Source organism: Eublepharis macularius, chromosome 4 (assembly GCF_028583425.1).
Source record: "Eublepharis macularius isolate TG4126 chromosome 4, MPM_Emac_v1.0, whole genome shotgun sequence".
Lineage (NCBI taxonomy): Eukaryota > Metazoa > Chordata > Lepidosauria > Squamata > Eublepharidae > Eublepharis > Eublepharis macularius.
Genome location: NC_072793.1, coordinates 37877734 through 37899692, shown reverse-complemented (window position 1 = coordinate 37899692; position 21959 = coordinate 37877734). Strand labels below are relative to the sequence as shown.

At 40.4% G+C, this 21959-nt stretch overlaps 1 protein-coding gene across 1 annotated transcript in view; it reads left to right on the top strand.

Moving 5' to 3' along the window:
• Positions 1-20687, top strand: part of LOC129328112 (myosin-4) — a 31920-nt gene extending 11233 nt beyond the window's left edge. Inside the window, exons 7-39 of the mRNA XM_054976889.1 lie at positions 74-166; positions 276-339; positions 429-527; positions 648-751; positions 834-972; positions 2081-2199; positions 2351-2500; positions 3065-3235; positions 4547-4853; positions 5947-6014; positions 6825-6912; positions 7004-7121; positions 7623-7746; positions 7834-7970; positions 8416-8671; positions 9452-9694; positions 9795-9971; positions 10057-10202; positions 10301-10391; positions 10482-10871; positions 12791-12917; positions 13683-13801; positions 14581-14777; positions 15040-15223; positions 15301-15466; positions 16532-16656; positions 16852-17160; positions 17247-17450; positions 17687-17812; positions 17905-18075; positions 18681-18785; positions 18894-18989; positions 20400-20687. Of these exons, the coding sequence (XP_054832864.1) occupies positions 74-166; positions 276-339; positions 429-527; positions 648-751; positions 834-972; positions 2081-2199; positions 2351-2500; positions 3065-3235; positions 4547-4853; positions 5947-6014; positions 6825-6912; positions 7004-7121; positions 7623-7746; positions 7834-7970; positions 8416-8671; positions 9452-9694; positions 9795-9971; positions 10057-10202; positions 10301-10391; positions 10482-10871; positions 12791-12917; positions 13683-13801; positions 14581-14777; positions 15040-15223; positions 15301-15466; positions 16532-16656; positions 16852-17160; positions 17247-17450; positions 17687-17812; positions 17905-18075; positions 18681-18785; positions 18894-18989; positions 20400-20552 (5166 nt within the window). The 3' untranslated portion in view covers positions 20553-20687. The remainder of the gene's footprint in view (positions 1-73; positions 167-275; positions 340-428; positions 528-647; positions 752-833; positions 973-2080; positions 2200-2350; positions 2501-3064; positions 3236-4546; positions 4854-5946; positions 6015-6824; positions 6913-7003; positions 7122-7622; positions 7747-7833; positions 7971-8415; positions 8672-9451; positions 9695-9794; positions 9972-10056; positions 10203-10300; positions 10392-10481; positions 10872-12790; positions 12918-13682; positions 13802-14580; positions 14778-15039; positions 15224-15300; positions 15467-16531; positions 16657-16851; positions 17161-17246; positions 17451-17686; positions 17813-17904; positions 18076-18680; positions 18786-18893; positions 18990-20399) is intronic.
• Positions 20688-21959: the final 1272 nt, after the last annotated feature.

The window sequence follows — 21959 nt, the reverse complement described above, 5'->3', positions numbered from 1 at the left end:
GAGTGACGCATGATTTTGTGCAACTGCTCTCGGACCGAGGGTAGACAATTTGACCATAATATTTACATTGCAGGGGACCCTTGAAGATCAAATCATCAGTGCCAATCCTTTGCTGGAGGCTTTTGGAAACGCCAAGACTGTGAGGAATGATAACTCTTCCCGTTTTGTGAGTCTTTTGCAGAATCTGAGCTCTGGCTTGCATTTGGGGAAGTCTAGTGGGCTCATACAATATTCTTTAGCAGAGCATATAATGACATGCCTTTTCCTTTTTATAGGGTAAATTCATCAGAATCCATTTTGGTACCACAGGCAAACTGGCTTCTGCTGACATTGAGACATGTAAGGGCCTTTTCTTTAGATGGACCAGTATCCCCTTTCCGTCCTGTTGGTTTCTGATTGGGTTGCTTCCATTTTTCCTTTCTTTTCAGATCTCCTGGAGAAATCCAGAGTAACTTTCCAGCTAAAAGCTGAAAGAAGCTACCACATCTTTTATCAGATCATGTCCAACAAGAGGCCAGAACTCATTGGTAAGTGTAATCCTGTGCAATTTTGCTGGCACCTGATGAAAGATGTACTTGACCTGATAGTTGTAGATATTTTCATTATTGAATGAAACAAGATCAATATTTGCTCTTTTCTTCATTCAGAGATGCTTCTGATTACCACCAACCCATATGACTACCACTATGTAAGTCAAGGGGAAATCACTGTCCCTAGCATAGATGATCAAGAAGAGTTGATGGCAACAGATGTAAGTAACATGAATTTCTGAGTATCTACCTGAATTAATATAAAGAGAATTCACTTACAGAGCTTGCTGATTCATTTGACAGAGTGCCATTGATATCCTGGGCTTCAATGCTGAGGAAAAGACAGCCATTTACAAGCTAACAGGAGCTGTAATGCACTATGGGAACATGAAGTTCAAGCAGAAGCAACGTGAGGAGCAGGCTGAGCCAGATGGCACTGAAGGTATTTAGAAAACTTGTGGGTTCTCAAATATCCCAGAATGATATCCTAGAAAGTTACATAATTTGATTTCCCTAATATTTTAACAGTCGGAAAATCCTTCTTCTTGGGATCTAATGGGTCTAAATCTGAACACTTAATTGCTACATTTGTCTGTTTACAAAATAACTACTGTTGTTCGGCAACAAAAGAAAGAAGTTTTTCAGAGTGGGGCTGAATGCAAAGGTGCCCTTATTGATGTGGAAAGTGTTCTCTGCTCATGGAAGGGTTGTTTTACACTCCACACTAGAAGGCTTTGCAAGAAAAATGATTTTTTGTAAAAATGTGTTGGTAGTAGAGATGGGCATGAACCGAAATATGAACCAAAGTTCATCATGAACCAGGCTGGTTCATGGTTCACAAACCACTGGTTTGTCAGAGCCCATTTCTGATGAACCTCCACACTTAATTGCTACAGTCTGTGTGACCTATTTGTCTATTTGCAAAATAACCACTGCTGTTTAGCAACAGCAGAAAGATGTTTTTTTCAGAGTGGGGCTGGATGCAAAGGTGCCCTTAAACATGTGGAAAGTGTTCTCTGCTCATGGAAGGACTGCTTTACACTCCATGCTAGAATGCTGTGCAATAAAAATGATTTTTTAAAAATGTGCTGGTAGTGAGTGATCCATTATTTGACAGAGTAATTTGTGGGAATATCAAAGACCCTGAGATGTCATTTTCTAGATAATAATTAAAAGAACAAGGCCTGCTATTTTCTTTATTTCACATTGACCCTGCCCTTCTTTACTACTGGGCTCAGTGTTGCATACATGGTCCCCCCCCCCCCCACGTTTATCCTCACAGAAATCCTGTGAAGTAAATTACCCTGAGACATAATAACTGACTCCAAATCACTCAGTAAGTGTTGGGACTTAGAAGACCAAGACCAAAACCAACTCCAACACCACACTGCCTCTTAAAGTTTAAAATTATGGAGTTAACCATATCTTTGATTTTTCTTAAGTCCACAATTTCACATTATAGGAATGCAATATGACAACAGTATCACATGTCACATTTACTAATTAATGTTCCTGTGTTGATATATCATTCCTCTCTTGCCATTATTCAGTTGCTGATAAGGCTGCTTACCTCATGAACCTCAACTCAGCAGACCTGCTCAAAGCTCTGTGCTATCCCCGAGTCAAAGTCGGCAATGAATATGTCACCAAAGGCCAAACCGTCCAGCAGGTGAGGTTCCAGCAGACAAAACCCATGGTTGGATTTAACGGTCAGTAACATACTGCCTGAGGAAAAGGGCATCAGCCAGTGATTTAACTAAAAGATTAAATCAGACACTTCGCTGTCTATGACGACTCCTGTCTTCGTTTTGTCTTTCTAGGTGTACAACAATGTGGGTGCTCTGGGAAAGGCTGTCTATGAGAAGATGTTCTTATGGATGGTTGTTCGTATTAATCAGCAACTGGATACCAAGCAACCCAGACAATACTTCATTGGTGTGCTGGATATTGCTGGCTTTGAGATCTTTGATGTAAGGAAACAGAGCTTGGTACTAGGGACATCAGTCTTTTTAGTTCAGATTTTTCCTCTTGTAATGCCCCTTGTCAACTCACAGTAGAGAATATATGCCCCCGTTTTTCATCTGCTAAAAATACAACCAAAACAAGAACTGAGAAATTAGAAAAGTTTAGAGGTACTTAGAACTGACAGGCCATAATTGTAAAAATTAGCTAGCATATAGGGAGGTCTTGATAAGATTCTACCAGGCTCAAAGCTAGAGACTGGTAATTAAAAAGTCTACAGTGGGCATTACCGAAGTGCTTGAGTGATATTGACATAACATTTTAACCAGATAAGGATGAATATACACTTTCAATCAAGGCTTTGAAGAACCACTATTTGTCCTTTTAGATTTACAATTGAGTCATTTAGATCCAGTCTAACAAGTGGATATATCTACTACACTGTTTAAGGATAGTTTTACACATATATCCAGATGAGAACAAGAGATTTTTGTCATGAAATGATTAATGGAATTAAAAGTAGGTAATACAGAATTATGTTTTTACAGCCATTTCTTATTTTATTCTTCTAGTACAACAGCCTGGAGCAACTGTGCATCAACTTCACCAATGAGAAACTGCAACAGTTTTTCAACCACCACATGTTTGTGCTAGAGCAAGAGGAATACAAGAAAGAGGGAATCGAATGGGAATTCATTGACTTCGGAATGGACTTGGCTGCCTGCATTGAGCTCATTGAGAAGGTCTTTTTAAAAAAGATTTATTAATCTTGCATACAACTTCATTCAGTAGACCTTAAAGTAGGAAACTATGTCAATCAAGTAGTTCATTTTTGTTCATTGGAGACACTCATACAGTGCCACAAGAATACTCTAAGCTGCAATAATAAACACATATGAAGTATCTCCCACTGCAATAAGCTCAACTTATTGTTGAGTAAAATGAGCCCCGTGGCACAGAGTGGTAAGCTGCAGTACTGCAGCCGAAGCTCTGCTCAAGAACTGAGTTTGATTCTGGTGGAAGCTGGATTCAGGTAGCTGGCTCAAGGTTGACTCAGCCTTCCATCCTTCCGAGGTCAGTAAAATGAGTACCCAGTTTCCTGGGGGTAAAGTGTAGATGACTGGGGAAGGCAATGGCAACCCCCCCGTAAAAAGTCTGCCAAGAAAACGTGATGCAATGTCCCCCTATGGGTCAGTAATGCTTGCACAGGGGACTACCTTTACCTTTATTGTTAAATAAATATGCTGATATTATTCTCATACATCTTTTTGTTAAAAAAACCCCCTAACAACAGTGGTTATTGTGAATTAACACACATTAACAACATTCGTACATGGCATAAAAAGTGACAAAGAAGTTCATTCATACCTTAAGTCTCTACATATGCCATAAGATTACCAAAGGACTTGTTTACAATCATAATTTAGTAAATGATGTACCATTCCTAATACTTTCACAACAACTGTCCCATATTTTCAAAGAAATAGAATGACGGTATCAAAACATTCCTTAGAGCTACCTCAGCACAATTTCCAAGCAAAAACAGTGACATGTGTATTAACTGGCACTCTCTCATCTTTTTGCCTTCCATAATATCAGGACAAATGGAAAGCAATTTTCTTATTCACAGAAATGTAGATTTTTCACACGTATAGGAAAATATTTACAGTACAGTCCTCAGCTCCATCGACTTTCCATATTTTAGGAAGGAAATTTCTGAAAAAAATATAAAATTGTAGAAAATGTTTCCTAATTACAAAAAGACCCTTGCTTTTTCAGTCAGTATCTTTTCTACATGCTTCCAGCTATGTTGGAAGCATTCTGTGTTTTTCACTATGCGATGAAAGTTTTCCTTTATTTTCAAATACCTTCAGCATTATTATCCTTTGTAAAAGGCTCATAATATAAGTTAAGTAAGTTGCATTGTGACTGTGAGAATGTTAACTCTCACAACAGTTTGACAGAATTAACATAGTGACATTTTAAAACCAGTTGTTCATATGTGCATATTAGATGTTCCTATGGGTGGCAAACTCTCCCCGTGTTTCTTGTAGCCAATGGGCATTTTCTCCATCCTGGAAGAGGAGTGCATGTTCCCCAAGGCAACTGACACTTCTTTCAAGAACAAACTCTATGACCAGCATCTTGGCAAGAGCAACAATTTCCAGAAACCTAAGCCAGCGAAAGGCAAGGCTGAGGCCCACTTCTCCCTGGTGCACTATGCTGGCACTGTGGATTACAACATCAGTGGCTGGCTGGACAAGAACAAGGACCCCCTGAATGAAACTGTTGTGGGGCTCTACCAGAAATCATCCATGAAGACCTTGGCCTTACTCTTTGCTGATCGCCCTGCAGATGCTGGTAATTCCTTTGCCTTAAAACTGACTTATGAAGCAAACCTTAATCAGTACTTGCTATTTTAAGAGGTGCTATGGCACTCCAATGCATAACTAAATTCACAGTCAATTTTGTTTAAAAGTATCAAGACTTTCTCCCTTGTTATTCTCTGAGAGAATCAAGCTCAGTTCAAAAGTCACAGTGAATGCCAGTACAATCTGTGTACAGTGTACACTTGATTTTTTAAAACGTGTCACATAATTGTCATGTTCAATGCATGTGCTGCTTAAAGTGTGATTGATCCCCCCACCCCCCCGGCAGGTACTATTCCCTGATTTCATTTGTAAAGAGAATGTACATTGGCTCTCTCTTATGTATGTGTGTTCACTGTTCACTGTAATGTGGACAGGACTACATTACAGATTAATAATGTTGTTGAGCAAGGTAAAAAGAGTTGGAAGTGTGACCCTCAGATTTTTAATGAAAATTTCATTCTCACTTTTGCCCTGTTTTCACTCAATTGAGAGTTCAATAAGAACAAAGGATGGAAAAATCAAGTTGGAAGGCCTAGTCATGAGGCAATTGTTACATCACTTCCTTTTATATTCTCAGCTAACCCTTTTGCACAATGGTACTATGAGACTGGCAAGGGAAATTTGTCTAAGATTAGTACCTTGTTGCTCTGGATTAGTCAGCCAGCTCAGAAAATAATTTTCTCTATGTATGGAAGAGGAAGATTTTAAGTCTAAAAACCGGCTGGAGAAGTCTCAAGAAAGACCACAACTCTAGAAATAGGACATGGTCCAGGGCTCAAGCTCATAAACCTATTAATGTCTAAACCACATATATCATATGTGGCTTAAATCAGATACTATCTGGGGCCCGAATAGCAGGCAAAATGAACCTGACCTTAATGTCAGTTTTTACAGCTCCTTTGGATTTCTCTGTGGATCACTCAGTCCATACTTAAAAGTAATCTCTGACCCAAATATCATATCTCAACAAGGAGTACTTGGCAATATGGAGGAAAACCTGACTTAAGGTGACTTGTGTGGCAGAGTAATAAAATTTGAAGTGTAAATATTATAATTGTGATTTTTTTTCTTTTATTTTTCAGAGGGTGGTGGTAAGAAGGCTGGTAAGAAGAAGGGCTCTTCCTTCCAGACCGTCTCTGCTCTCTTCAGGGTACAGTGAATGCATTATTTTTAATGGAAGGGAAATCTGGGTTTGTAGCCACAGGGGGTAACTAAGCTGATTTATTTATAAAGAATGTGAGGATCCAAAGGAACCTAGCTCTAGAAGTGAATTTCATCGCATTCAGCAATGGACCAGTTTTGCCCCAACCCACATAATTTGAATATGCACAAGGTGTGATGGGTATGGGCTGAAATAGGTGGCTCAGCCAATCCAGACAGGTCAGCAAGGGATGTAGCGAGCTGCCCTCTCCCTCAGCCTCCATTCACCATGTAGATTGTAAGGATCCAAAGGTACCTAGCTCTAGAATATGGAATATGATTGCTTCATCCCTTCAGAAATGTTAATTTGATAGAGAAATAAAAAGAAACCAGGATACCACATTGTAAACCAGTTGAAGTTTCCCAAGTGCATGTCCCACAGAACACACAATAGTAGTAAATTCTCAAAATTATCAAGGCAAGGATAAAGCTGGCAAACTCTGTTTACTCAGGATAAAACACACCTGGTGAACCAGATAAAGCTAATAGAAAGCATTCCTGGAAACAGATACCACCTGAGTATCTAGGTCAAACAAAGAACATAATCATTAAGGAAAAGTTTAGTTCCATTCCCTGTAAGTAAACCATTTCCACAATTTTTAAAAAAATAATACAGAACTCCATGGATCTTTGCACTAAAATGTTCCTTTTGTTCCTTAAGCAAACAGCACATCTAGGAATCTCACTATTCATTGGATTTTCTTGATATTATATTTAGATGTGTAATTTGTTAACTAGAACTTGATTTATGATCACACAGGAGAACTTAAATAAGCTGATGTCCAATCTGAGGAGTACTCACCCTCATTTTGTGCGCTGTCTAATCCCCAATGAAACTAAAACCCCTGGTAAGATATGGAACTCACTCTGATGTTAAAAAGAGGTGTGATATATACCCCAGTATATATTGTATTTTCACACTTGCTCTTATTTTCTAAGGTGCCATGGAACATGAGCTCGTCTTGCACCAGCTGAGGTGTAATGGAGTGCTGGAAGGCATCCGAATTTGCAGAAAGGGATTTCCCAGCAGGATCATTTACGCTGACTTCAAACAGAGGTAAGACTGGTTAATATTATATTTGCATTTTTTTGAATTGCTTCGAACCATGCCCTTTCTGGATTCATAGACCGTAAACAGATTTTATAGACAAAATACTCTAACTGGGAAGTTCCCCTGTGCAAGGTGATCTGTCATTGGATCAGAAGTAATGCTAAGAGATTCACAGTAATTTTTAGTGTTGCAGACATGAGATGAATTCAAGTGAGGTGAATGTGAAATATATATAGCATATGTATAGCACAGCATATATGCAACAAAAAACTAGTACAGATAGTGATAGTGATAGCACCATCAATTAGATTTTACCAGTCTCCCTGTTTATGGTTTGATCTGAGATCATGTTTTCTTTTAATACTTAGTGATGCCAATGGTTTCTTACCATTATCATTAACAGAGTGCTGAACTAGATAGACCCTTGCTCTGATCCAGGAATGTTTTTCTATGTTCTTACAGTTATGGCTTTGAATGATAGACATCATATTTTACTTTCTAAAACAGATACAAAGTTTTGAATGCAAGTGCCATTCCAGAGGGACAGTTCATTGATAGTAAGAAGGCTTCAGAAAAGCTTCTTGGATCAATTGATGTTGACCACACCCAGTATAAATTTGGTCACACCAAGGTAAAATTATGCTGGGGGAGAAGAATGAAACATCTGGCTGCTTTTTTGGAATAGTGAGCAATAATCTCAAAAGTTTTCATTCTCCAGGTGTTCTTCAAAGCTGGCCTTTTGGGTACTCTAGAGGAGATGAGAGATGACAAGTTGGCACAGCTGATTACACGTACACAAGCAGTGTGCCGTGGTTATGTGATGAGACTTGAATTCCAGAAAATGATGGAAAGAAGGTAGGTTTTTTTGACATCTTTAATAAGATTAATGAACTAATGATTTGACAATACTATACATTACAGTTAGGGCCACAAAGTATGTGGCAGCAAATGTGTGTGTTTGCCATAGTATGTAAATGAGGTGGGCAAAAAGAGAACTATATATCATAGAAAAAATGCATTTGCAGCTCATATACATTAAGTTTTTGGGGTACATGTAACAACTTTGAGAAGCAAATCTTAATAATGTTCTGTATGAGGTAGCAGCATATAAGGTTGCATTCTTACATACTGCCCACCCTTTTGTCAAATAAACAAATCCTGATTCAATAATATAGTATGAACGTCGTAAAGTGGGTTAGAATGAGGAGGGGAATAAGCTGTAGACCAGAATAAAACACCTTTAGTCAGACTGAATTTTTTCTGGAATCATCCTTAAGATGTTCTGTTGCCTTCCTTACAGGGAGTCCATCTTTACCATTCAGTACAATGTTCGTTCATTCATGAATGTCAAGACCTGGCCTTGGATGAAGCTGTACTTTAAGATTAAGCCTCTGCTGAAGAGTGCCGAGTCAGAGAAGGAGATGGCCAACATGAAGGAAGAGTTTGAGAAAACGAAAGAAGAGCTTGCCAAGTCTGAGGCCAAACGGAAGGAACTGGAAGAAAAAATGGTGTCTCTGATGCAAGAGAAAAATGACTTGCAGCTCCAAGTCCAAGCTGTAAGCATTACTAGTGACACACAATAGGCACTTTTCTCTGATTAATTGTAGGTTTGAGTAATATTACAAATTCAGATATTGCAGTAGAATTTCCACTGGGAATAGGAATGAATCGGACTGTTTTGAAAATGTTTCTTTTAATAAATTCCTTTTTATTTATTTTTATTTCCTTTATTTATAACCTACCTTTCTTCCTAATGGGGACCCAGGGTGACTTACATAAATTTCCTCGCCTCCACTTTATCCCCATAACAACCCAGTGAGGTAGGTTAGTCTGAGAGTCTGAGACTGGTGCAATATCCTAGCAAGCTTCTCTGGCAAAATGGAGATTCAGACCTGGTTCTCCCATATCCTAGCCCAACACTCTAATCACTAAACTATGCTAGCTTTCTCTTTTCTATTGTACATGTTCTCTTTCTTTTGTACATGTTTTTACTACAATCGGTTTAAACTGTGTATGATGTGTCTAGGCTTAATGGTATTTTCTACATATACTGGATACATTTCAATTATTTTTGCTTTCTATTTGATAGGATGTGTCAGATAACCCATGATCATTACTTCTTCCCTATAAATATATTTAATCTAAACTACCCAGCCCAAAATATCTGCCCCATTCATTTCAATGGCAGGAAGTAAAGCATGTTCTATTGTGCTAGTCCGTCAGTTATTGCAGCAAAAATGAATGTTTATAATAAGGATCTGTGTATACATGAAGTTCTGGACCAGAGCAATGTCACTGTTCTGGGACACATTGGAACACATATTTTCCATCTGTAGGAATCTGATGGCTTGGCAGATGCTGAGGAGAGATGTGACCAGCTGATCAAAACCAAAATCCAGCTGGAAGCCAAAATTAAGGAACTGACGGAACGAGCAGAAGATGAAGAGGAAATGAATGCTGAGTTGACAGCCAAGAAGAGGAAGCTGGAAGATGAATGTTCAGAACTGAAGAAAGACATCGATGATCTTGAGTTAACCCTGGCCAAGGTTGAAAAGGAAAAGCATGCCACTGAGAACAAGGTACTGACAAGAATACATCCAAGTTCATTTTAAAAAGTTAGACTGTAATATCTGCATTGCATTATATGATAACATTCTGGATCTATTTCTGTTGTAAAAGGTGAAAAACCTTACTGAAGAGATGGCAGTCTTGGATGAAAACATTGCCAAACTGAGCAAGGAAAAGAAGGCCCTCCAAGAGGCCCATCAGCAGACCTTAGATGACCTGCAGGCAGAAGAGGACAAAGTGAATACTCTGACCAAAGCAAAGACCAAGCTGGAGCAGCAAGTGGACGATGTGAGCACAATAATGTGGGAAATTACAGATCTGAGATGTAGGTGGACTTCTGTGTGCAGCCTCTTTATGACTTCTTTTGCTTCAGCTTGAAGGGTCACTGGAGCAAGAAAAGAAGCTTCGCATGGACCTTGAAAGAGCAAAGAGGAAGCTTGAAGGAGACCTGAAGCTGGCCCAAGAATCCACAATGGATTTGGAGAATGATAAACAGCAGCTGGATGAAAAGCTTAAGAAGTAAGTCCAGTTCTCTCTGGAAGAACTTTGAGGGGGGGTGTATCCTTATGCCACATCTTTGATATGGACTCACACACATTGTGCTTTGTTGTGAAAAGGAAAGACTTTGAACTCAGCCAGCTCCAAAGCAAAATTGAAGATGAGCAGGCCTTAGGCTCTCAGCTTCAGAAGAAGATCAAGGAGCTACAGGCAAGTTGCATCACGTTCTCCTTGGGACTGGGTGAATTATTTCATCTGAGAAGCAGGTTTGACTCTTCATGGTTGCTTCCCTTTCTTTAGGCCCGTATTGAGGAACTGGAGGAGGAGATTGAGGCTGAACGTGCATCTCGGGCTAAAGCAGAGAAGCAGCGGGCTGATCTCTCCAGGGAACTTGAAGAGATCAGTGAGCGCCTGGAAGAAGCTGGTGGAGCAACTTCAGCTCAGATTGAGATGAACAAGAAACGCGAGGCAGAATTCCAGAAACTGCGCCGGGACCTTGAAGAGGCCACTCTGCAGCATGAAGCCACTGCGGCTGCTCTCCGCAAGAAGCATGCAGATAGCTCAGCTGAACTTGGGGAACAAATTGATAACCTGCAGCGTGTCAAACAGAAGCTGGAGAAGGAAAAGAGTGAGCTGAAGATGGAGATTGATGACCTTGCCAGCAACATGGAGTCTGTCTCCAAAGCCAAGGTTTGCTAGGATACTGTATATGCTGCTTTATCTTTACCAGACTGTGATGTTTTCTGCTTGGTCACTTTACAGTGTTTCAGAATTTATTTTCCTTCCCATGTTCTCCCGAGTTCTGTGTCTGCAAAGGAGTCATGGAAAGTAGAAACATTTTTTATCTGTCTTTTTCTCTGCACACATTCTGCACTTTTTTGGAAGCTGCTGCCCAGTTGCTGTTGCTGCACATTCTGTCCGTGAAGAATAAAAAATTCCCTTTTTGCTTCCCTCCCTCCCTTCTTTTCACTGGGAGCTAATTGGTCTGCCTGCTGGTCACCATTCCCACCTTCCTTGGCTCTCTGAATTCCTTTTCCACCATTTTTATCAGTAAAGCAAGGTAAGGGTCATCATAAGGCTGCTTCTCCATTGGCTTCCTTCCTCCCAGGTATGCATGCACTCTCTCTTTTTTTCTGAAAGCCAGGAATGGTTGCTGCTTATTCCCTGTTGGCTTCAAAAGCCAGGAAAGGGTTAAATGGCTGCTTTTCCCTTCCTCCCTCAGGTATGCACTCTCTCTATCTCTCTCTTTTCCCCCCAAAGTAAGATTACTGCAGATTCCTCCTGGCTTTAAAAGCCAGGAAAGGATTAAATGACTGCTTTTCCGTCCTTTCCAGGCATGTTTCAGACTTTGCCAAGGAAAAACAACAAGCATTTTGCACAGCCCTTTGGAAACAAAGCACAGGGAAGCTGCCAGGAGGGAATGAAGCAGCAGTATTTTAACCCTTTCCTGGCTTGGCTTTAAAAAAATGAATGAGAGTGGAACAAGCAGGAAAAGTACGTTTCTTCCCAGAACTCTCCAGTGTTCTATTTCTCCATGTTTCCCCCAATTGCTTCTCCAGTGGGCACGGGACAGCCCTATCAGCAAATACAGAGAGGGGGCGGAATGGCTTCCGACATAGCAATGTTACGATGCATGTGAATTTTTTTTTTAAAAAAATGACATCAGCTCCAGCTCTTACAAAATGCGACTCCAAACAGACACATCTCAACTCATCAGCAGACATCAAATCACCTCGAGGTCGTGCAGTGCAGAATGATGAGACCCCCAAGTCGTTTCAGCACTGATCAACGTGAATGCTCAGCATCACTGGCTTAAAGTGTGCCATGCAGAAAACACCTGTGTCATAACATAGTAGAACAATTCGCAATCATGTGTACTTAGATATTTAAAGATATGTATGAACAGGGTATGATAACACCTTTGCATAAGGAAAACTACGTCCCTATCTTAGAGATATAATCTAAAATATATAATTTGAAACAGTTCAATGAATATCATGCTAGCTTAAACATGGAAGACCAAGCTTTTTGAAGGTGTACACAAACATATTTTTACATTTATCATAAACCCATAAGAGGTATATATACTGCAAAGCTCTTTTTGTAGTTATGTGTATCATTCAGGTACAAGTGTCAGACAGCCTGGACAGGTAGTGGTTACCTTCCCTACCAAATACATACAGAACAGAATATATATCGTAGCTGCCTAATATATGGTGGCTCTCAGTAAGAACTATTTTATATGTTGGTGTGATAAATCAGATAAATGTGTTGTACATATTGTCTGCTGTCCTTCCACTTCCTGAAGCTGCTTTCCAAAATTCTGTTTCTCTGTTATAGTATAGGCTAGTGACACAGTGGTATAAAGTAAGAAGGATGTACATCATGGGAACTGGCTATTAGAGAGAGAGAAAGAGAGAGACTTCATTGTTATAGAAATATAAGAATAATAACAGTAGTTTAATGTTGCATGCTATTCAGTTTTTCTAAAGCTCAATTTTCCTTCTATAGCATTTTAGTCCTACTTGATAGTAAATGTCGTTCTTTGAATATAACATACTTTTGGTTCACATCATCAAATTCCTTATTTTTGAACAATTCACATCTAGGCAAACCTTGAAAAGATTAGTCGCACCTTAGAAGACCAGCTCAGTGAGGTTAAAGCAAAGGAGGAAGAACATCAGCGCACTATCAATGATCTGAATGCTCACAGAGCTCGTCTGCAGACAGAAACAGGTATAAAACTGAAGCAATGTTTTCATTCAGCATTAAACAGAATCTTAAAAGCAGAAGAGTTCTGCCAGATCAAATCAGTGAGCCATCTGTTTCCAGGATCCTGTTTTACGTGGTTGGCAAAAAAGTTGTCTTGGCAAAAAAGTTGTTCTGGCCAGGACATGGAGGCCAAGCCCTCTTCCTAATATTGTCTCATAGCACATATTTGCTGCCTGTTCATCACCATGGAGAGTAGCATCTTTTTGGGTCAAACCACATGAGACAAAATACACTTGAATTACACTCGAATTACACTCAAATACACTCGAATTACGAAATACACTCGAATTACCCGTATAATTCGAATGTATGGTGAGACTCTTTGAAATGCACCTTTTTGAAACAACTGTAAAGAAGTGGTTTCAATGAGATGCATCAGTAAAGGGATACACTGCAGTCTATACTACTCTGTACTGTCTTTTGCTGTAAGTATGATCCTACTGGATAGTTTCTGCGTTATTTAATAAGACAAGTTTAGAATTGCTTATGCTTTGTTTCAGCATCATTTCAGCTCTGTTGCTGAAACAATAGCTGCTTGCTTTCAAAACTCTGCAAATTTGCGTTTGCATTGTTTAATGAACATCCCTGCTGTAATCCCTGCTGAGAAAGGGTGACTACAATAATGTAAACAGAAATAAATAAATAAATACGTGTGACAACTAATGTGTTATTTTAAGAATAATATGCAATTTATAATTCTGACAATTTAATCAATTTTCTCTTAATCAGGTGAATATTCACGCCAGGTAGAGGAAAAAGATTCATTGATCTCCCAGCTCACAAGAGGCAAGCAAGCCTTTACTCAACAGATTGAAGAACTGAAGAGGCAGCTTGAAGAAGAAACAAAGGTGTGGTTCTAAATCTTAAAGAAAACAGTCCTAAGCAGGACTACTCAAAATCCTACTCAAGTCTACTCCATGGGGCTTACTCCCAGGAAAGTGTCCTTAGGATTGTTCTGAAAGACTTTCTTTTACTATTACATTATTCTTCATTACTATTTATTGTTACCAGATAGAAGATCATTGCTTTGAGGACTTATAGGAAAGAAATGGACTTAGAGATTCTTTATAACTGCTCGAAATACTGCAGGACTCCTATCTCCAATGCAGTTCCTGGTACTTTTGTTTTCCCATATGCAAATTGATACAATGTCCACCATTCTTTCTTCAGAAGCATTGAAAGACTTGACATTCATGAAAGTTCTCTAGATATCCAATTATGGTGGGCTCCTCAATTTTTCGATCTACAAGTAACATAATTGGGTCACTTTTAGTACCCCAAACCTCTAGGTTTTTATTTACTTGTTCTAACAATAGATTAATTATGCTCGCTTGGATCCAGTGATTCCTTTCTACTGTTTTGATGAAAGACTTCATCCAATGAAGAATTTTTGTAGAGTTATTGAATCTAAGCCATGATCAACACTCAAAGAATCTACATTTAGGAAGACACCCTGAATATTTAATTAGGCTATTGGATAATGCATTTGACAAAGTGGGCTCTAGCCCACAAAAGTGTATAATTTAGTGTGTTAGTTAGTCTCTTAGGCCACACTTATTATTTGTTATGTTTACTACAACTGGCCATAGGATTTTTCACTATTAAATAACATAACTCTTCATTTCAGGCAAAGAATGCACTGGCCCACGCTTTGCAATCTGCTCGCCATGACTGTGACTTGCTCCGGGAGCAGTATGAAGAAGAGCAGGAAGCCAAGGCTGAGCTACAACGTTCCATGTCCAAGGCCAATAGCGAAGTTGCTCAGTGGAGGACCAAATATGAAACAGATGCCATTCAACGCACAGAAGAGTTAGAAGAGGCCAAGTAAGTGCAAAAGGTGGTTAGAGTGATGGTGTGTGTGTGTGTGAGAGAGAGAGTGTGAGTGGAGAGGGAGGAAGGAAAATATAACTATGAAAGTATTAACTTGAGAAAAATATACATGCAGATTTCAAACTAGAAATTCAAACCTAGGTCTCCCAGATCCTAGACTGACACACTGCCCACTACACCATGGTGGCACTTACTGTATCATTCACTCTTCCACATTCCATTGCTCACCGTATATCTTTACATTCCATTCCTCTAGGAAAAAACTTGCCCAGCGCCTGCAAGATGCTGAAGAACATGTAGAGGCTGTGAATTCCAAATGTGCTTCTCTTGAGAAGACAAAGCAGAGACTGCAGAACGAAGTGGAGGACCTCATGATTGATGTGGAAAGGTCCAATGCAGCCTGCGCAGCTCTAGACAAGAAGCAAAAGAACTTTGATAAGGTATATCTGGTCAACATCAGAGATTTGAAAGTAGTGCATAAACTCCTCGCTTATGTTTTCTTCGTGGTGTTTTGCAGGTTCTGGCAGAATGGAAACAGAAGTATGAGGAAGCTCAGTCTGAACTGGAAGCTTCGCAGAAGGAGACTCGGTCACTCAGCACAGAGCTCTTCAAGATGAAGAATGCTTACGAGGAGTCCTTGGATCAGCTGGAAACACTGAAACGAGAGAATAAGAATCTTCAGCGTAAGACCATTATTTCCTTTTTGACATGGGCCCAGGCTACCTGTTCACTGGTACAGCAGAAGTATGTCCATGATTATGATTGTGGCTGCTCCCACACACGTTGAATAACGCACTTTCTTAGTGATCATTTGGATCACTAAGTGATCATTTGGAACTGGGTTTTCACGTGTGAAACGAAAAATCCACTTCGAAAGGATTGCTAAAGTGCATTGAAAGTGCATTATCCAACATGTGTGGAAATGGCCTGTGTTCCATGAAATGATTAGGACGTGGTTTATTTATTTACTTACTTACTTCATATGCAATGGGGACCAAAAGTGGTTTACATTGTTCTTCTCTCCTCCATCTTATCGTCTCAACAACCTTGTGAGGATAGTTAGGCTGACAATGCACGACTGGCCCAGGGTCACCCAGCAAGCTCTGAGGGCTGCATGGGGATTTGAACCTGGGTCTCCCAAGTCCTAGTTGACACTTAACTGCTACACTACACTGGCTGTCATGTCCTCATGTTGTCATTCTCTCCAAAGCTGGCATGGACAGCTATATACAAAAGGTTCACAAAACACAGTTTTATTATTATGTGTTGCCTTTATTTATAAAGCACCTAAAATCATTAGGCATTGTACAAAACTTTAAATTAATCATGCCCGGCTCACAGACTTAGAATCTAAGATAGTAACAGTACTAGGGTACTAACTGTTCTGCTCTAGACAGATGATCTGGGATGTATCAAAGAAACATTCTTCCCCCAACATCCAAACTAGGTTTTACTGAACCTCATCTTACTTTTGTTTATTCTCATCTATGTGAGTCAGCATGGTGTAGTGATTAGAATGCTGAACTGGAAAGAACCAGGTTTAGATTCCTGCTTACAGTGAAACTCATTGAGTGACCTTGGTCCAGTCACTTCCTTTCAGCCTAACCTACCTCACCTCACAGGATTGTTGTGAGGAAGAAATGGAGAAGGGGCAAACCATTACCCTCTTTATAGGAAGAGTGGGATAAAAATGACCCACTGAAATAATTAAATCATTATTTTGTCTTTCTTTCTGTGGAAACCAACAGAGGAGATATCTGACCTCACAGAGCAGATTGCTGAGGGAGGAAAGGCCCTCCATGAACTGGAGAAAGTGAAGAAGCAGATTGAACAAGAGAAATCTGAAATCCAGGCTGCTCTAGAGGAAGCTGAGGTAAACATAGTATTGTTCATTAAAAAACCAGAATTCTTTAATACTGTGAAATAATTCAATAGATAACTAAAGGGACTACAAACAGAAATATGGGAAATAGATGGCAGTATGAAATATTCAATATGCAGTACTCTGTTGAGTACAGATAACTGGCAACATTAGTTCCTTATTAACAGTTATAATGGTTTACTTTAGGCCTCACTGGAACATGAAGAAGGCAAAATCCTCCGGATCCAACTGGAGCTCAACCAGGTGAAGTCTGATATTGACAGGAGAATTGCAGAGAAGGACGAGGAAATTGATCAGCTGAAGAGGAATCACCTGAGAGTGGTAGAGTCCATGCAAAGCACACTGGATGCGGAGATCAGGAGCAGGAATGATGCCCTGCGTCTTAAGAAGAAGATGGAGGGAGATCTGAATGAAATGGAAATCCAGCTGAGCCATGCCAATCGCCAAGCTGCAGAGTCACAAAAGAATCTCAGAAATACCCAAGGAATGCTCAAGGTAAACACATCAGGCCATTGGCAGGGAAGTGTTGATACTGTAACAATGACAAGGACTTTGTGCCTCACAATAACTTTGTTTGGCAGGACACACAACTGCATTTGGACGATGCTTTGAGGAGCCAGGAAGACCTGAAGGAGCAGGTGGCCATGGTTGAGCGCAGGGCTAACCTGATGCAGGCTGAGATTGAGGAGCTCCGGGCAGCTCTGGAACAGACAGAAAGGGGAAGGAAAGTGGCAGAACAGGAGCTCCTGGACGCCAGTGAGCGCGTGCAGCTCCTCCACACACAGGTCAGCTTTGAATGAACAATGTCCTTAAGTATATACCCTGTTATAGAGGGCAAAAACTGCACTTGGTTGATATATGAGGAAAATCCTGTTTCCCTGTCTTTCTTTCTGAACATTTGACTGGTTGCCATGTTCTTTGCACCTGAATATAATTCTTTCTTGCAAAACTTCAATAGTGTTTGACAGTTTATGCCTTTTCTATTCAAGCAATAACAGTAAACCCTTTTTTCCCCAAACAGAACACCAGCTTGATCAACACCAAGAAGAAGCTGGAAACAGATATTGCCCAAATCCAGGGTGAGGTGGAAGAGACTGTACAGGAAGCACGCAATGCAGAAGAGAAGGCTAAGAAGGCCATCACTGATGTGAGCTGAAGGGAGTTTTCCTTTGAAAAGTATAACCCGGTTTTCATTGGTATGGCTGGTTTCTTGAACTGGATTGATTTCATTATTAATAGGCAGCCATGATGGCAGAGGAGCTGAAGAAGGAGCAAGACACCAGTGCCCACCTGGAGAGGATGAAGAAGAACCTTGAGCAGACCGTGAAGGACCTGCAGCACCGTCTAGATGAGGCAGAGCAGCTGGCAATGAAAGGTGGCAAGAAACAACTCCAGAAACTGGAGGCTAGAGTGAGTCTCTGTAGAAAATAGTTTCCCACCAGCAGGGGCCCAGCGGGCATTGCAAAAAGGAGGGACTGTTTGGAAATAATATCCCACTTCTCAAAATCTCCCCCACTAGAATTCACTATGTCCTCAGGGGCTTTGGCAGCTTGAGTTCTTCCCCTCCTTTCCATTAACTAATACTCAGCTGCTCTCAAATTTCCATTTCTCATCAAGGTAGTTTTTGATAAGTTTTTTTTCTTTTTCTTTTTTTGGTTAATTTGCAAAATCATGATTTGGATGTGGATTAAATCTTCAATTTCTACCCATTCTTCATACTCAGTGCAACCTCCCTACTCCATACATTCTTAGGGTTCTTTATCCACCGGGAGCAGAATTTCAAGGAGATCAGCAGGCTGGGGGAAGGGGGGAGAAAAGCTCCATTCTGCCGTGAGAAAATTTATTCTGGATCCAACCCTATATTTTTCTGTATATCAGCATAATTGTATGTGGGTGACCTGTGTTTGAGGCTTTCATTACCTACATGGAGGCTAGTCACTTTACCATTAGATATAGTGATACATTGAATTTTAACATATAAGTAACCACTGAAATCTTCCATTTTATTTTTCTAGGTACGGGAATTAGAAGCAGAAGTTGAGAATGAGCAAAAACGCAGTGCGGATGCTGTTAAAGGTGTACGCAAGTATGAGAGACGGGTAAAAGAGTTGAGCTACCAGGTGAGGAAAGAGGCATTTTAAAGCAATCAAATATTAATTAAAATTTTAGAAGTTCCTTAAGTGTCATATGAGATCTCACTGTTCTGTATTTTTATTCAATCTGATCAGTCTGAGGAAGACCGGAAAAACGTTCTTAGGCTCCAGGATCTGGTTGACAAACTGCAGTTGAAAGTGAAAGCATACAAGAGACAATCTGAAGAAGCTGTACGTATACTTCTGAAATTGGTTTTATTTGTATCAGTAACTATGAAACAAATTAATTAGCATACAACCCACCCCAACCCCTGAGTTGTATAAAACACAGTAACAGAGGACCCAGACATATCTATGTACAACACGTATCCCAGTACAGTGACTGGAGACATACATTCCCAATTGTATAATTCACAGGAAATGCATGTACCTGTAGGTGTGAAAGGAGAGAAATTAATTTAATGGGATGCCATTTGATTTTGTAGCTGGAAAGAGGCTAGATGGTCATCTGACAGCTATGATGATTCTGTGACTTAATATGACTGTACACCAATCAAGAGAAGGAGGACAGGAAGGGATGATCCGGTGCTTGGCTCTCAAGGCCCTTTCTTATATGCCCAGGGTAATGCCGATCACCACTGAGAGCCAGTTTGGTGTAGTGGTTAAGAGCATGAGACTCCAATCTGGAGAACCGGGTTTGATTCCCTACTCCTTCACTTGAAGTCAGCTGGGTGACCTTGGGTCAGTCACAGCTTTTAGAAGCTCTCTCAGCCCCACCCATCTCACAGGGTGTTTGTTGTTGCAGGGATAATAATAACAAACTTTGTAAACCGCTCTGAGTGGGTGTTGTTTGAAGGGCAGTATATAAATTGAATGTTATTACTACTAATACTACTACTATTTGGGGGTCAGGAAGGAAATTTCCTCCAGCCCAGATTGGCCTGGGATCCTTGAGGTTTTTTTGCCTTCCTCTGGTCATAGAGCAGGGGTCACTGGGGGAGGTGGTGGTGGGGATAGCTGTGAATTTCCTGCATTGTGCAGCAGGCTGGACTAGATGACCCCGTGGGGTATCTTCCAGCTCTATGTTTCTATACCCACTAATGAACCAAAAACATTATCTGAGGTGTACCTCTGGCTAGGAGTTAAATGATTTGGTATAGGGAAGCTAGTTAGATGCTCACGGCTTCTTAACTGCATGCCTATATCTGACCAAAGTCATCCATAACATCAAGTTCTTAAGGTCACTGCAATGAAGGCCAGACACTTACATTCTGAATAATCAACAAACATTTACTTAATCAAAATATACTGTGTTAGATCCAGTGCAACACTTCCGTCAACACAATTACTTCTGCACATGAAGCATGATTTTCATGCATCCCCTCCCCTCAGAGCAGCCCAAAATGCCATTTGCTAAATGACACATTAAGGCTTATATCCCTCCACACAAATATTTCATAATATTGCTGTGTCTTGTCTGTTAAGATGTCAAATTGCCCCATCCACCTCACAGGGTGTTTTGTTGTGGGGATAATAATAACAAAACTGCTCTGAGTGGCCATTAAGTTGTCCTGAATGGCAGTATATAAATCGAATGTTAATATTATTAATTTAATTCCATAATTATTTTTCTCTTTTCAGGAGGAACAAACCAATGTGAACCTTTCCAAATACCGCAAGATTCAGCATGAACTAGAACAGGCCGAGGAAAGGGCTGATATTGCTGAGTCCCAAGTCAATAAACTCAGGGTGAGGACCCGAGAAGTGCATAAGAAAGTTGTAAGTGAAGAGTAAGGTCACCCAGAAGCGTCAAAGTGATTGAAGAAATCCACAAAATGTGAAGCTCTTTGTCACTTTTAATTCCTGTTTATTTTGTTCTCAGTTTCTAGAAAATAAAGCTTGTAGATTCCTTGGCACATTGAAAAACAAGTGGCTTTTGTGATTTACTTACTTGTCTGGTATTAATTTTTTTTTTGTTTCATATATAACCTTAACTGGAAGCACTTTTATAACAGCTGTGTGCTTTGTGTACATGCTTGGTGCATGCAGTGGTTGGTGGAGCCTGGAAGCGAGGTATCCCCTACAGCAGGGGATCTGGCAAGCCTGAGATTTCCCATCCAGGTACTGAGCATACTGAGACCGGCTTAGATTCAGCAAGGCAGCTGTGACATGTGCCTTTAAACCATAGTGGGAGCACTATAGAGTTGCTTTTTTCCCTGAAAGATATTTAATGCTATTTATATTATTTAACTGAGCATGCTCCCTTTTGTTCACTAAATTTCTTTATATGTATTATTAGACAAACACATATTGATGGTTGCTCAGACCCAGTTCTTTGTTGTTCTAGGACATGACTACCAGTTTGGTGTAGTGGGTAATATTGGCAGGACTCTAATTTGGAGAACCAGGTTTTATTCCCCACTCCTCCACTTGAAGCCAGCTGAGTGACCTTGGGTTAGTCACAGCTCTTTCAGAGCTCTCTCAGCTCTACCCACCTCACAGGGATTGCTGTAAGGATAATAATAACACACTTCGTAAACCGCTCTGAATGTGGCATTAAGTTGTCCTGAGGGGCAGTATATAAATCAAATATTGTGATAAATTCTCTAATGCTTGAAGTTGCCAAGTCTGCCCGTCACCAAAGACTGGCCTCAAAACTCTGTCCTTTCCCAGAGATAGAGTTAAAACTGTTTTGCCAGACCACCCAGGCAGAATTACACACGGAATTCTCTGCTTTCTTGCTGAGGCACAACTTCTGTCTGCCCTCTCCCTGAAGCAGAACTGAATTCTTTCTCAGGGCCAAGCTACACATGACGAATGACACTTGAACAGCAAGTGTATTTCTCCCTGTTCACTTGCCCTCCACTCAATCCACTTGCCGTTCAAGTGTCATTCGTCATGTGTAGCTTGGCCCTCAGGCTCCTGAAACAGGTTCTCTCCCAACTTAACTATGGAGACACAAATGCTATCTGCACAAACCCAGGAGAGAAAAACCCTGTCTGGTTTAGTCTACTTGCACACTAGGCAAACTCTGAGATTAGTCACCCTTTCTCTGAAGGTTCAGAGTCAGACCCTATCTGAAGTGAACTGACAGAGTAACAGCTTTTTCTCTTGCTCCTTTCTTCCACTTGGTTCTTCCAGCCCTTCCAGGGAAGCTGGTTGCCTGTTAGGTGGTCTTCTCACACACCAAGCTGGACTCAA